The sequence below is a fragment of the Schistocerca serialis genome, chromosome 4 (genome assembly GCF_023864345.2).
Source record: "Schistocerca serialis cubense isolate TAMUIC-IGC-003099 chromosome 4, iqSchSeri2.2, whole genome shotgun sequence".
In the NCBI taxonomy this organism is placed as follows: Eukaryota; Metazoa; Arthropoda; class Insecta; order Orthoptera; family Acrididae; genus Schistocerca; species Schistocerca serialis.
The window spans coordinates 187,389,425-187,403,201 of NC_064641.1; the positions used below are offsets into that span (position 1 = coordinate 187,389,425).

General features: G+C 41.3%; 1 protein-coding gene across 1 annotated transcript in view; it reads right to left on the reverse strand.

Moving 5' to 3' along the window:
• LOC126473712 (sialin-like) overlaps positions 1-13,777 on the reverse strand; it is a 135,728-nt gene that overhangs the window by 35,537 nt on the left and 86,414 nt on the right. Inside the window, exons 6-7 of the mRNA XM_050100956.1 lie at positions 9,525-9,677; positions 2,888-3,020 (exon numbers count right to left, since the gene is read on the reverse strand). Coding sequence (XP_049956913.1) covers positions 2,888-3,020; positions 9,525-9,677 — 286 coding nt within the window. The remainder of the gene's footprint in view (positions 1-2,887; positions 3,021-9,524; positions 9,678-13,777) is intronic.

Here is a 13,777-nt window from a genome sequence, read left to right on the forward strand (position 1 = left end):
ATTGATGGGGACATGCTGCGCCGAGTGTGGGAGGAACTTGATTATCGGCTTGATGTCTGCCGAATCACTAAAGGGGCACATATCGAACATTTGTGAATGCCTAAAAAAACGTTTTGAGTTTTTGTATGTGTGTGCAAAGCATTGTGAAAATATCTCAAATAATAAAGTTATTGTAGAGCTGTGAAATCGCTTCAATCATTTGTAATAACCCTGTAAACTACGTGATCAAAAGTATCCGGACACCCACAAAAACATACGGTTTTCGCATTAGGTGCATTGTGCTGCTACCTACTGTCAGGTACTCCATATCAGCGACCTCAGTACTCGTTAGACATAGTGAGAGAGTAGAATAGGGCTCTCTTCGGAACTCAGACTTCGAACGTGGTCAGGTTATTGGGTGTCACTTGTGTCATACGTCTGTACGCGAGATTTCCACACTGTCAGGTATCCCTACGTCCACTGTTTCCGATGTGGTAGTGAAGTGGAAACGTGAAGGGACACGTACAGCACAAAAGCGTACAGGCCGACCTCGTCTGTTGACTGACAGAGACCGCTGACAGTTGAAGAGGGTCGTAATGTGTAATCCAGACCATCACATAGGAATTCCAAACTGCATCAGGATCCACTGCAAGTACTTTGGCAGTTATGCGGGAGGTGATAAAACTTGGATTTCGTGGTCGAGCGGCTGTTCAAAAGCCACACATCACGCTGGTAAACGCCGAACGACGCCTCGCTTGGTACAAAGAGCGTAAACACTGGACGATTGAACAGTGCAGTGACGAATCACGGTACACAATGTGGCGATCCGATGGCAGGGTGTGGGTATGGCGAATGCCCGGTGAACGTCATCTGCCAGCGTGTGTAGTGCCAACATAAAATTCGGAGGGGGTTGTGTTATGATGCGGTCGTGTTTTTCATGGAGGGGGCTTGCACCACTAGTTATTTTGCGTGGCACTATCACAGCACAGATCTACATTGACGTTTTAAGCACCATCTTGCTTTCCACTGTTCGGGGATGACGACTGCATCTTTCAACACGATCGAGCATCTGTTCATAATGCACGGCCTATGGTGGAGTGGTTACACGACAATAACATCCCTGCAATGGACTGGCCTGCACAGAGTCCTGATCTGAATCCTACAGAACACCTCTGAGATGTTTTGGAACATCGAAATCATGCCGGGCCTCACCGAACGACATCGATATCTCTCCTCAGTGCAGCACTCCCTGAAGAATGGGCTGCCATTCCCCAAGAAACCTTCCAGCACCTGTTTAAATGTATGCCTGCGAGAGTGGAAGCTGTCATCAAGGCTACCGGTGGGCCAACACCATATTGAATTCCAGCATTACCGATAGAGAGCGCCACGAACTTGTAAGTCATTTTCAACCAGGTGTCCGGATACTTTTGATCACATAGTGTATCAGTCTGCTTACACTTTGTTTCATCAAACATTCAAGACTGCGTAAAACTATGATTTGTGAATATCCTTCTAGGAAAACTAGAATTTAGCTTCCATTCTGCAGTGGGATAGTTTTGAAATTTTGCTCCACACTGAAACTGTGTACCGAAGCGGAACCGGACCTTGCGGTAATGCTCATAGGGACAGAGCATCCACGATGGATCGAATAGCCACTCACCCTTCGAACATCATTTCTGCCAGTACCTTTCGACATCTGCAAGAAAGTTTGACAAAAACTGCATACTCTGGTGTGAAGGTTCGTTCAGGAAACCCCCCCTAAGGCTGTTGCTAAAGGCCCCTGCAAAAAAGCATGATTTTACTCACACGTATTCGGTCCCAATGTATGGGATCCGACTAGTGATGTATGTTTTGGTCGGCCAATTAAATAACGAAGAATCCGGGTACCAGGTGAACTGTAAAATTGTAGCCACCGACCAAGTTGGTTGGTTCAGTTGACCAGCGCTACTGTCGGTACCTCAGAAGAATCTCAGCCCCATAGTCACTGCCAATGGTAGGTCGGGGAGAGAGGAACATCTTTGCCTCTCGTTCACTGTCCCTTCCGAGACATTGCGCGATTCGTTTCCACATGCCTGTTGGCGCTCCCCGAGGTCCGATAAGTCACTGCGAGTGTAAATCCAGCCTGACGCCACATCTGGATACCAGGACCGACAAATCGTGCCTTCTCTAGGGCCATAAGTGCTGTATATTTTTTCTGAAGTGCTAGTACAGCAAGTGCAACTATTCTCAAACGTCCAGTGCCGGCTGTAATTATCGTGTAGCAGCGAAACGTGGAAGATATTCTAATGCGGTAATGCGGAACCGAATTATCCTGGCAAAAAAAGTACCAATTTTGGCCATCAGGTGCAAATTGGCGCTGTGAATGCAACTAGGCCGCAACTAGGCCGATCCTTCCCCGAATCGAACACGCCCGGCTGGTTAATGACAAGGGCCAGTGTGTCGGGCAGCTTGGGTGTGGTTTTTAGACAGTTGCCCACGTCCGACTAGGCGAATACCGGCTTGGTACCCACGTCCTGCCTCAGTTACACGATTTCCAAACATTTCGAAAACGTTCACTCATTTTCACGTGGGTTAACACTAGACGCAGACCTATGACATATAAAAATTTTGCCCCAGGGGACAAGTGGGGAGAGGTGGACGATGGAAAAGTGATGGGGATTGAAGGGGGTGGGGGCGGAATGGGTGATGACAGAAAGGTCATACAACCAACCTCTAACACTAATGTTGCCAAATCCAGATTAACATACTGACCCTGTGAAGACACAGAATAACGTCAGGAAGGAGGAGGAAAGAAGACTGACAGTACGTTTTAGATGCCCAATCCACAAGGTACGGTTAGTGTGAAGAAATACTGAGTAAGTAGACGCATGAAAATCATTAAACTGAATGGAACATCAAAGTGACTTACCTAATCCGTTTACTATACGAAGACCGTTGATCTTGGATATGTACCCTTTTCGGAGGACGTAGTCGATAAGCCAGCCACTGAACAGAACTCCGACACTGCCAGTGATTTGTGGAATGGCAGAGATGAGTCCATTCTGCACAGTATGCAAGCATATTCCAGGTTACTCCGAAGTCTCTTAGAGATCCAGCGTTTTAAACTACTGTAAATAATTTTCTAATTGTTGTGTGCATTACCGCCTCAACGATAGCAATCTAGTCTGTCTCTTGATACAGTGTATACTGTATAACATTTGTTTCCAAAATTTTACAGCTACAATGTTACTGCTGGCATATGGTTTATTGTATAATACTTTTAGAAATTGCTGTTTCTTGTCCTACATTTCGTACTTGACGCAAAACACACCTCAGTGAATTTGTCACGTGTAGTATTGTAGTCATTAGGTATCTTTCTCTAAAAGTTTTCCAAAACATCTTCCATATTGACTGCTCTTAGTTGGCAGAGAAGATAGTACTGAACACCACGAATAAAAAGTTAACACCAACTTTTGATCTGCTTGTCAAAGGTTACTGAGGTTCAATTGTTTGAGTGTAACCGTAACCAGGTTACCGTTTATTCCTTGTCCTATATGGCACACACTAAAAAAATTGAGGACTTACTATTTCACTTGATCTTTGACAACACTGTTATTTTAAATTTGAGCATTTCACGGGAAAAAATGTTTATTTTTTTAACCGTTAGTGATGCAGGTAATAGTTACATAGTCCTAAAAGCAAATACCGTGTGCCTCTGTGCGATAGAGATATTACCTGTTTGTAACTTTCATACGTCTCCAGCTACGAATGTACTGCGCAGTTTTTCTCATACTGTACATTTTATATTGCCGTGAGGTAATAAAAATACAGAGTATGTTGATATGATTGACATGAGCGACTTCGGCTGAAACTTGGAAAGTGTTTATTTTTCTAGAATGACGTCACGAGTAACTTGTAAGTAAGAGGATTTTTTACGTAGCCTTCTGGGATCGCAATTTTTTTCTCGTATGACCGGTTCCGGATTTAAAAACCAACCGTCGTTTCTGTTTAAGGAAAAACAGGCTTTCTTAACTGCAAAAGCTTACTAAGTTGCATTGATATTCAAGACAATCGTACATAGCCTTGTTAGACCGAGGCCACGTACGCTTACAATTCTATATTTTATCTTACGTGCTATTTTTATTTCGGAACTACGTCATTTTCAAGACAATCAATTTTTGCAATTCCATGTTATAAATATAACTTATAAATGACAGAAATTACGTCACTTACATACCAATTTATAAATTCGGAAGAAGCAATAGGGGCAACGACTAACGAAGTAAATGAAAGCACTCCTGGTCGTTCGTGTGAGAATACGAGACTCAGAATGACTGCGCTTGAAAAAGGGATAAAAAAATATAAACAACCAGGAGCGGACATGATCTCACTTAAACAATTTATAAAGGCTTTGGTCCCCTTCCTCAAGAAATTAATGGATTTCTTCTTCTTCTTCTTCTTCTTCTTCTTCTTCCCTTCCCCTTCCTTTTCTTCCTCAGTGTTCAACCCGTACTTTTACATGCAGTAAACATTTTCCAACATGTTCGACTTTCCGTTAGTCTCCTCAGCTCGGTGTAGCTTCTACAAGCTTTTTTCCCTTTATTCTGTTATTAATGTACGAGGGGTGTCGATAAGTAACCTAACACACGTTTTCTCGGCGAAATACGGTTGAAAAATTTCAAAATTTGTTGTGGGACATCGTCGAATATTCCCGCTTCAGCTCCTATAGTTTCACGAAGTTCGGATAGGTGGCCTTGGTGTACGTAGCCTTCAAAATGGCGTCTGTAACGGAAGTGTGTTCCAGGCAGAGAGCTGTCACTGAGGGTAGCAGTACGTGGATAACGGCTGCGATGTAGACCAGTAGAGTGGTACAATGCCTGGATGCAGGGCCTCCCAATAAGGTGGCGTAAAGCCGTCGCATTGAACGGAGCTTGTGTTGAAAAATAGGGTTTTGTAGTCAAAAGCGTGAGGAGTAATATAGTGTATTGTAATCATGAATAAAAATAACTTGCTTTCAAAAAAAATGTCATGCATTACTTCTTAAACGCCCCTCGTATTTCAGCATGGGACGCTCTTAGCTATTCTTCCATTCTAATTGTCTATAGCAGTCCTTCTTGACAAAGCATCAATGCAACCCTGCTCCTAATTGACACCTCCCATACATCAGCTTTTCTCTCAATCGAACCAAATCTTCATTCATTATACTGTCAACCCATAATATTTTTGACGATCTCCGACAACACCACTGCTCAAATGCAATAATTCCTTTCTTTCGTGCTGCTCCAATTGGGCACGTGTCGTTTTCGTGGACTACTATGTGCCATACAGACTTCTTTACCAGATTGATTCTTATTTCAGTTACAATACTTTCTTTAAGCGAATCATTTTGTGTTCTTATCGAAAGCTAATTTTGTTGGTTGTATACTAACAATTTCCTGTTTGCTTCTACCATCAGATGTTATTTCGCTTTCCAAGCAGTTGAATTCCTCTATATTTTCTGGCTGCCTATTATCCTAACGTTTCTGTGCTGCTATTTTTATTTTCCTTATTTACTTTTCGTCTTATTTAATTTGTAATTCCATCGCGAAAGTTTGGTATCGATCTGAGTATCAGTTGTTGCAGCTGATGCTAACTTTCTCCCAGGACAGCGGTATCATCTGCGAAGTGTGACATATCTATTTTCCGATCGCGAACTTTTACTGCAGTTGCTACTAAATTTTCACTTATTCCATGCGTTCTGTCTGTGTTTAAATTAATGCGGGTGACGGCGAATATTTCTGCCTCATTCCCCTTCTGATTTTGGTCTATCTTTTTGTTCAAAACGGTCCAAATGGCTCTGAGCACTATGGGACTTAACTTCTGAGGTCATCAGTCCCCTAGAACTACTTAAACCTAACTAACCTAAGGACATCACACACATCCATGCCCGAGGCAGGATTCGAACCTGCGACCGTAGCGCCTAGAACCGCTCGGCCACCCCGGCCGCCTACCTTTTTGTTGTTCGCATCTCAGCAGTGCACTTTCTTCTCTTCAGAGACTCCAAATAAAACCCCGAATTTTTATACATTGTTCTAGCGTCTTTCAATATCTTGAAAAGCTGAGTCTAGTCGATGCTATCCAAAGCTTTCTCAAGTTGACCAGAAGCTGTATAGGGATTCTTTCTTTGATCATTTTTTTATATTACTATTGTAACGGCAAATATTTGGTTCCTTTGTTCCTTTGCCCCTTCCAAATCCAAAATAGTCTCCACCGAGTCTCTGCTTAACATAATGTTCATTAATATGGGAGATATGTCTCACTGTTTGCTATTGTTCACATCTGTTGGCTGATGTTTCTTTTGGCAGTGGAACCATTACGCACTCCATAAATTAATTTGGTGTGTTACCAGTTCTATACATTCGTTCAATAAAGAATTCTTCGTCAGTCATTCTTAGGACGAATTCGTTTTTTATAATTCAATTGGGGGGCGGTAGTCAACAGTCATACAAAAAATTGTGACATCAGTTGAATGAAGGTAAGAAGATTTGGTTTAACATTCCGTCGACAGGAAGGTCATTACAGACGGAGCATAAGTTCGGATTATGTCAGGAATGGGGAAGGAAATTGGCAGTGCCCTTTCAAAGGAACCATCCTGGCATTTGCCTGGAGCGATTTGTGGAAATCACAGAAAACCTAAATCTGGATGACCGGACGTGGTTTCAAACGTCGTCCTCAGAATGCGTGTCCAGTGTGCACACCATTGCGCCACCTCACTCGGGACCATCAGTTGATGTTCTGCAATTAGTACGTAAGTACGGAACCTGTATAATAACTCTATTACCGAGCGAGGTGGCGCAGAGGTTAACACACTGGACTCGCATTCGGGAGGACGACGGTCCAAACCCGAGTCCAGCAATCCTGATTTAGGTTTTCCATAATTTCGCTAAATCACTTCTGCCAAATTCCGGGGATGGTTCCTCTGAAAGGGCTCGGCCGATTTCCTTCCCCATCCTTCCCTAATCCGATGGGAACGATGACCTTGCCGTTTGGTCCTCTCCCCGAAACCCAACCAACCAGCCTCGATTCATGTACTACTTCTTCGAAACGAGCCTATCTAGCTCCTAAACTGGCGAGTTACTTTGTAACGGTAGGTACCATTATAGAGTGATAAATAAAAAAACTGTTATTGACGTAGTAGCTTGTGTTTCTTCTTTAGATATCAAAGCCTATCTTTTTGTTGATGTTTGTGTTGATTAGCAGGGCACTCCGCTACACAAATGAAGAACTACCACACACGACGCGTGTTGTACTATCTCTCTTGCATTTCTGAGCTTCTCATAAATCGGCATCTAACCGGATTGCACCTGTATGCAGCACCGGAAAATGTTTCTCTAATATGTCCTCTTAAGGGCGTGAATAGGTCTAAGTATTTCATTTAGTAACTGTGACTCTAGAAGAGCTCTAATGATATCTTTTAGAGAAGATTATAGTACTATTAAATAACTCATATAAACCATATGTACAAATAATTAAGTAAATATTACGTTGTATATCAGGCTGTTGCTTAACGAAGAAGCAAGGCTTAGGAAAATTCTGTCCTGAACAGATAATGTATTTTCTCCGAAAATGTTGTCTGAAAGTAGAAGGGAATGTAGCCATGAGAAACACCTCGCTTCCATTTATTGTAAAAAGAACTTGGATAGAATTAAAACGCTCTTCCCACGGATGTCATGACTAAATGAGAACATCCACTCCATCTTCTGGAAGTCATAGAAAATTTATACCGTCGCACACAAATAGTGATGAAAACAGAACATATGCTGTCTAAAGATCAAGGAATATGTCATGGCCGCAGCTTATCCACTACACTTTTTAATGTTTACGATGGCGATATAGTTAGAGAACGGCAACTCACAGAAAGGCCGTTAATTAAAATCAGCGAAAGAGTGCATTTAAATAAAATGCTATCTGCAACATATCAAGTCATTATTCAGAGCACTAAGGATGGCTCTCAGATCTGTGATTTAACAGCAGCAGATCTGCACAGAATGTAACAAAAAAAGATCTCTGCACAAAAGAGGACGAGAATGGCATTCGGAGGTAAATATCCGGTCCGAACAAGAAATAGTTCGAGATAATAGGCCTACTGAGTAAATGTCTCACTTCCAACTCCTTGGCAGTGACAACTTATGACATTTATCATGATAACGATCACCAGTTGAGTACCAGGTTATAAGTGGAATAATCTAAAAAGATTTATCTAGGTAAACGATGAAAGAAAGAAGAACGAAATTTTATGAATCGATAGCTATGGATGCTTTGTTCAGGGACATGGGTGACAAATTCTAAATATCTTAATAAGGTACAGAGATCAGAAGTGTGATTCCTGGGATATGTGCAAGGCTCTGAAAGACTGAACAGATTTAAAAATTAAGATATTTAGAGATAACTGAACTTTTTAAAATGGAAAGAGAAGAATGAACGCTGATAAAAAAGTCATCATATAAATCTAACGGCAGAAGAAAAATTGGAATACCAGTCCTTCCAATAACGTCCTATGTAATCAAAACCAGAAAATATCTTACTTCTTGAATAAGAAGATGAGGAAGTGCAAATATGATATATGATTGCAGTGTACCTAAAACACTAAAGATAACTATGAGTGTTGCACTTAAAAATCTAAAATATGAAGTATTTACTATTTATGATGAAATTCGAAAATCGATGCCAAGTTAGTGTAATATACAGTGTGTCCCAGATGTGTTACGACTAACTTCGAGGGGTTGTAGACCGTCTTGGGGAGTAAATTGAGGACGGGAATCCGTGTCAGAACACGTCATCCAACGACGCTGCTGAGTGTCGAAGTTGTGGGCTCCGGCGACTGCCACTAGGCTGCCCCTTCAGCTGGAACCGTTACTTTGTAAGCTGACGCTCCGCAATGTTGTGAGCGCTTGCCACGATCGCCAATGGTGAAGACCGACATACGTACAGCCTAGGCAAGCCTGGTCTCCTTTGAATGCGAGCTCTATTGCCTCGGTGGATGATCGTTTTAGTCACGGGTTTCCAGCTGCAGTTTATTTTTCTCCTGGGACCCACTAAAATCTCCAGTGTTTTTTGGTATTCAGTAGAAAAATTAACTGCGTACGGCAACCCGTGTTCAAAACCGTCATCCACCGAGGCAACAGAGAATATCATTCAATAGACCAGGCCTGTCTACGCATCAGCTGGCTTCATCTCCTCCACTGGAAATCGTGGCAATCAGTCGCCATCACCGATAACAAAAAACAGTGCGAGACGTTCCGTCTACGGTTCGTCAGCGTGCGGCGTCACTTTTGCTGCCGGAGGGGTGGCCTAGTGACATGCGCCGTCGCCTATTAACTTCGCTCTGTGGCGTCGTTCTATGACGTTTCTGGACACGGTTTCCTATCCTCGATTGGTTCCTCAAGGCACGCTCTATAACCCCTTGCAGTTTGTCGCAACATTTCTGAGATACCATGTACTACCTTAGCCTAAAACTGTAGACTAATCGATGCAGTCGCCGCCAATGTTTGCTAGGCTTTTTTGAAGTGCAGTCCTTGCATACTCACACTTCGTGTATCGAAGAACAAGACGTTGGCGATGTAAAGCGGCAATGAGGTGAGCAGCAGGTAGAACGTCCAGTCGAAGGTGATCATGAGCGACACGAGCGCCCACAGAGCTGGTGACGTCAGAATGCTCTTCCACGGCACTGGCAGGTTCTTCTGCACAACCAGCCACAAGAAAACGATATTCAGTCCTCGAGGCGATATTCCACTTCCGAAATTAAGGTGCATTTGCGAACAGGATGGAGAGGAGTTGGCAATGCGCATTATCTACTCAGATTGAGTCACCACCTCAGCAAGAGTTTGCTTAGCTAAAATATGACGCAGTGAATATTAAAGCAAGTGAATATTTCTGATAAGTTTAAATTGGGTGTTGCACCGGTGATCTAATACGAGTTTCTTTCGTGCAATAATGCGCTACCAATTGCACTAATCATCTGTATTTTATGTTAACATATGTCTCATTTTTGAAAAAACTTTTCTTGTTGTTGTCAGTCTGCATTTCATATCCTCTTGTCCGCCCCCTGGCAGCTGAGTGATGAATGTTATACCTTGAAACACGTATGTAACATAGCAGCGATGGCGAGGCATTGTAGCATCTCGTTCACTAACAATCAGTGCATTCCAACCACTAATGATGACTTTTGTCTTAATGATGAACAAACGAACTCGGTTATGTCCTCTGTTGATTTGACGACAATTGATGACGCAGAACGCTCTATTGTAATGAGCGCTGCCGAGCTTAACACACCCGATTTAGAAAATCCAAGTAATGTACAGACAAATTTGTCTAATGAAAATGAACAGGATACTGAAAGTACGACGGATTTATTTAATTCCGAAATAATGTCTGACAGTGTACATCCGACTGCTCAGAATAACCATATGGTTACAGTAAGCGTGAAAGTTCCAGATCCACCACTAAACAGCACAGAGAGTATAAACGCTAACTTTGGCTTTGAACAAATCATGGTAAGATTGCTACAACAACAGAGTGAAGATTTCAAACAACAATTTAGTGAACAGGATAAAAAATTTAATAAAATTGATGAAAATTTCAGACAACTTAGGGAAGATAACAAACACTTAAATGAGAAACTAGACAATAATGACGAAAATCTCAGACAACTTAATAAAAAATTAGACGACAATTCCAGACAGCTTAGTGAACAAATTAGAGACGTTGCCGCGCAGTGCCAAGACACTAAGGAACAGTTGCGCGTGGAAATTGAGGCTTGTTCAAAAAAAAATAGCGAAGAAATTAAGTCTGTTGCGCAGGAATTAAGAGAAATGCAAACAGCCGCAACAGACACACTCAGAGACGAAATTAGCAGAGTCGCTAAACAATGCTCTGAAAAAGCTGCACAATTACGGGACGAGTTTAAAGTAATGACGGTAGAACTTTCGCGCACAATGGACGCAAAGATAGACGCGAAATTCGAACAGCAGAACACTCAGATTAACGAGCGCTTTAATCAGCACATACAGAACAGTGATACGCGTTTCCGCAGATTTATTCAAGATCAAAACAAAGTAAAACGACAAGTCATGGAAACAATCACTGCACAAAGACAAGAGGACAAACGTAAAATGTTCGCGAAAGCAAAAACGTATGTAGACAATAATATTACTACAGTGTCCGACAAAATTAATACCATAGAACAATTGAACGCGGAATTAAGGGATGAAATTTCTGATCTTAAATCAAAAACAGATACACACACAGTAAATATTCAAACAGTGACAGACAGATTCGAACAATTAGAACTAACACAGGATTGCGATGTCATCAAAGCTGATGTTAAAAAACTGAGCGAAACTACGCGTAAGTTGCAAAAACAGATTAATGCGTCTGATTCTAAAACCGATGATCAGGTTAAAATGCTGTCTGAAAAATGTGATGAATTGGCCAGTCGTATTGATGTCATCGAAAATACTAATGACAATAAATCAGACGATACTGCACCGGTTTCATTTATCCAAACACCTGAATTTCAAAATTTACAGCAGACAATTAATGAGATCGATTCATCTAACAACACGTTACGGAGGAAGTTGTCAAGTTTACAAAAAGAAGTAACAGAAATGAAAAACACTTCAGTTAATAACATACAGCAGACGCCACGTTGCGAGCATTTGTCAGAGTCACGCAGCGTGTATAATGTGAACAATTTACAGAGACTACGCGACTTAAAATCCGAAAAGCCACGCGACTTAAAATCTGAAAAGCTACGCGACTTGAAATCCGAAATGACACAGACGAACAGATTCACACACAAACCTGAACGTGTTATCAAACTGAGTGACGAGAACGTAGATTTCGAGCAATTTGCATTTGTAAGAAAATGTAAGGAATTTAATAATGACAGCGTACAGGTACACGATTTGCACTGTATACGACAATTTATCTTTGTACATTCACCGCTATTACCTGTAATGCAGAAACTAGCTTTGAACCAGAGGCGACAATTTGCTATTGTATTTTCATCAGCATTACGTATTATGCAGAAACTGGAATTAGCAAGAATACAGCGATTTACTTTTGGAATTTTACCGCTATTGCTTGCAACGCAAAAGCTAAAATTTATTTGCAGTGCGTAAAAGACCTCAGGGGATTCATTACGCTGTAATGAATATGTGCCGTAGCGAGCATAGGGCCCCGAGCTGTAGTAGTGCTATTTCATCTTTAGTTTTCTGCACTGCTGCCTTTTCTTCTACTATCCTTTATATCTATCAAAACTGCTCTTTAACTATTGCTCTATCTAGAATTAAGAAATATTGTACTGAAAACCCGATATGACAAATCTTTTACCGAATGTGACAATTTTCAGCAGGCACTCCCGTAATGACAACTACCGCCGTAACTTTATTAACAGATAAAATCGTAATCATCAGTATGTACAAAATTTTCGGCAGTCGCAACCACATTTTTGTAACAATAGATGTTTTTCACCACAATAGCATGAAAGTCAACCGCTTAGCATACCTAACCAACAATGCAGTCTACAAGGTCAACCAGGCTTTAATGTTTCGCCGCGTGCACGTATAGTCCCAGCTCCAACAAATGGTAACGCATGGCAGCAAAGAAATAACTACGTACAGACAACACTCTATTTCAACTCGTATCGCAATACACCGTATAGGAATGACTATCACGACAGACGTAAAAATAATGAGCACAATTCTCGGCGTACATTTAATAACAGTCGATCTTATGAGCAGCAACAACATCAGCAACAACAAATAATCATGAATGAAACAGACAATAGGTGTCATCCATAGCGTAACACGTCAGTAAGAAATAACAAAGCAGTTCATATAGTGGATATGCCACAATATTCTCCCGTAAATAACAGCACGTACGATAGAATTTGACCAGACACAGTACAGATTGCATATTCCAATAACGTAAGCAATAATTTAGGCACGCAGAATCTTGTTCACGAAAATGTTATTAATTTTGACGCCATCCGACACACGTTTGCATTAAAGACAGAATCACGACGTACGTAGACGACATTCTTATTGCAGAAACTAACTGGTCTGAACACAATATGATTCTTGAACAACTGTTGCAAACTTTTCATGCTCAAGGACTCACAGTTAATCTTAGTAAATCGCACTTTGGCAAAACTTCTATAAAATTTCTTGGACACGTAATTTCAGCAGAAGGCATTGCACCTGATCCGGAAAAACTTCAAGCTCTACGTGACATTACTGTTCCTACGACGAAGAAGCAATTACGCAGTTTTTTGGGCTTAATTAACTTTTTTCGTAAATTTATTCATCACTCTGCTTTAGACACACCCATATTATGTCAATTAACAGGTAAAAACACTATTTGGTCTTGGGATAAGCAAGCACATTCTGAATTCATGAACCTGAAGCATGCTTTGTTGAATGCTCCACTTTTATCGCACCCCGATCTTACTAGAAATTTTTCCATTGCCACCGGCAGTTCTAACACCGCTTTAGGCGTACATATTTTCCAGGAAATTGAAGAAGATGGTTCAACAGTTATTAAAAACATCGCATTTGCAAGCCACAATCTGTCACCTGCTGAACGAAATTATTCCGTTACAGAATTGGAAACATTATGTGTTGTATGGGCTTTTACGAGATTTAGGCACTTTCTTTATGGCAGACATACCACCGTCTACACAGACCACAGAGCAATACAATTTTTGCTTTCAGCTAAATTTACTCACGACAGATTAAGCAGATGGAAACTTTATTTGCAAGAATTTAATTTTACGATT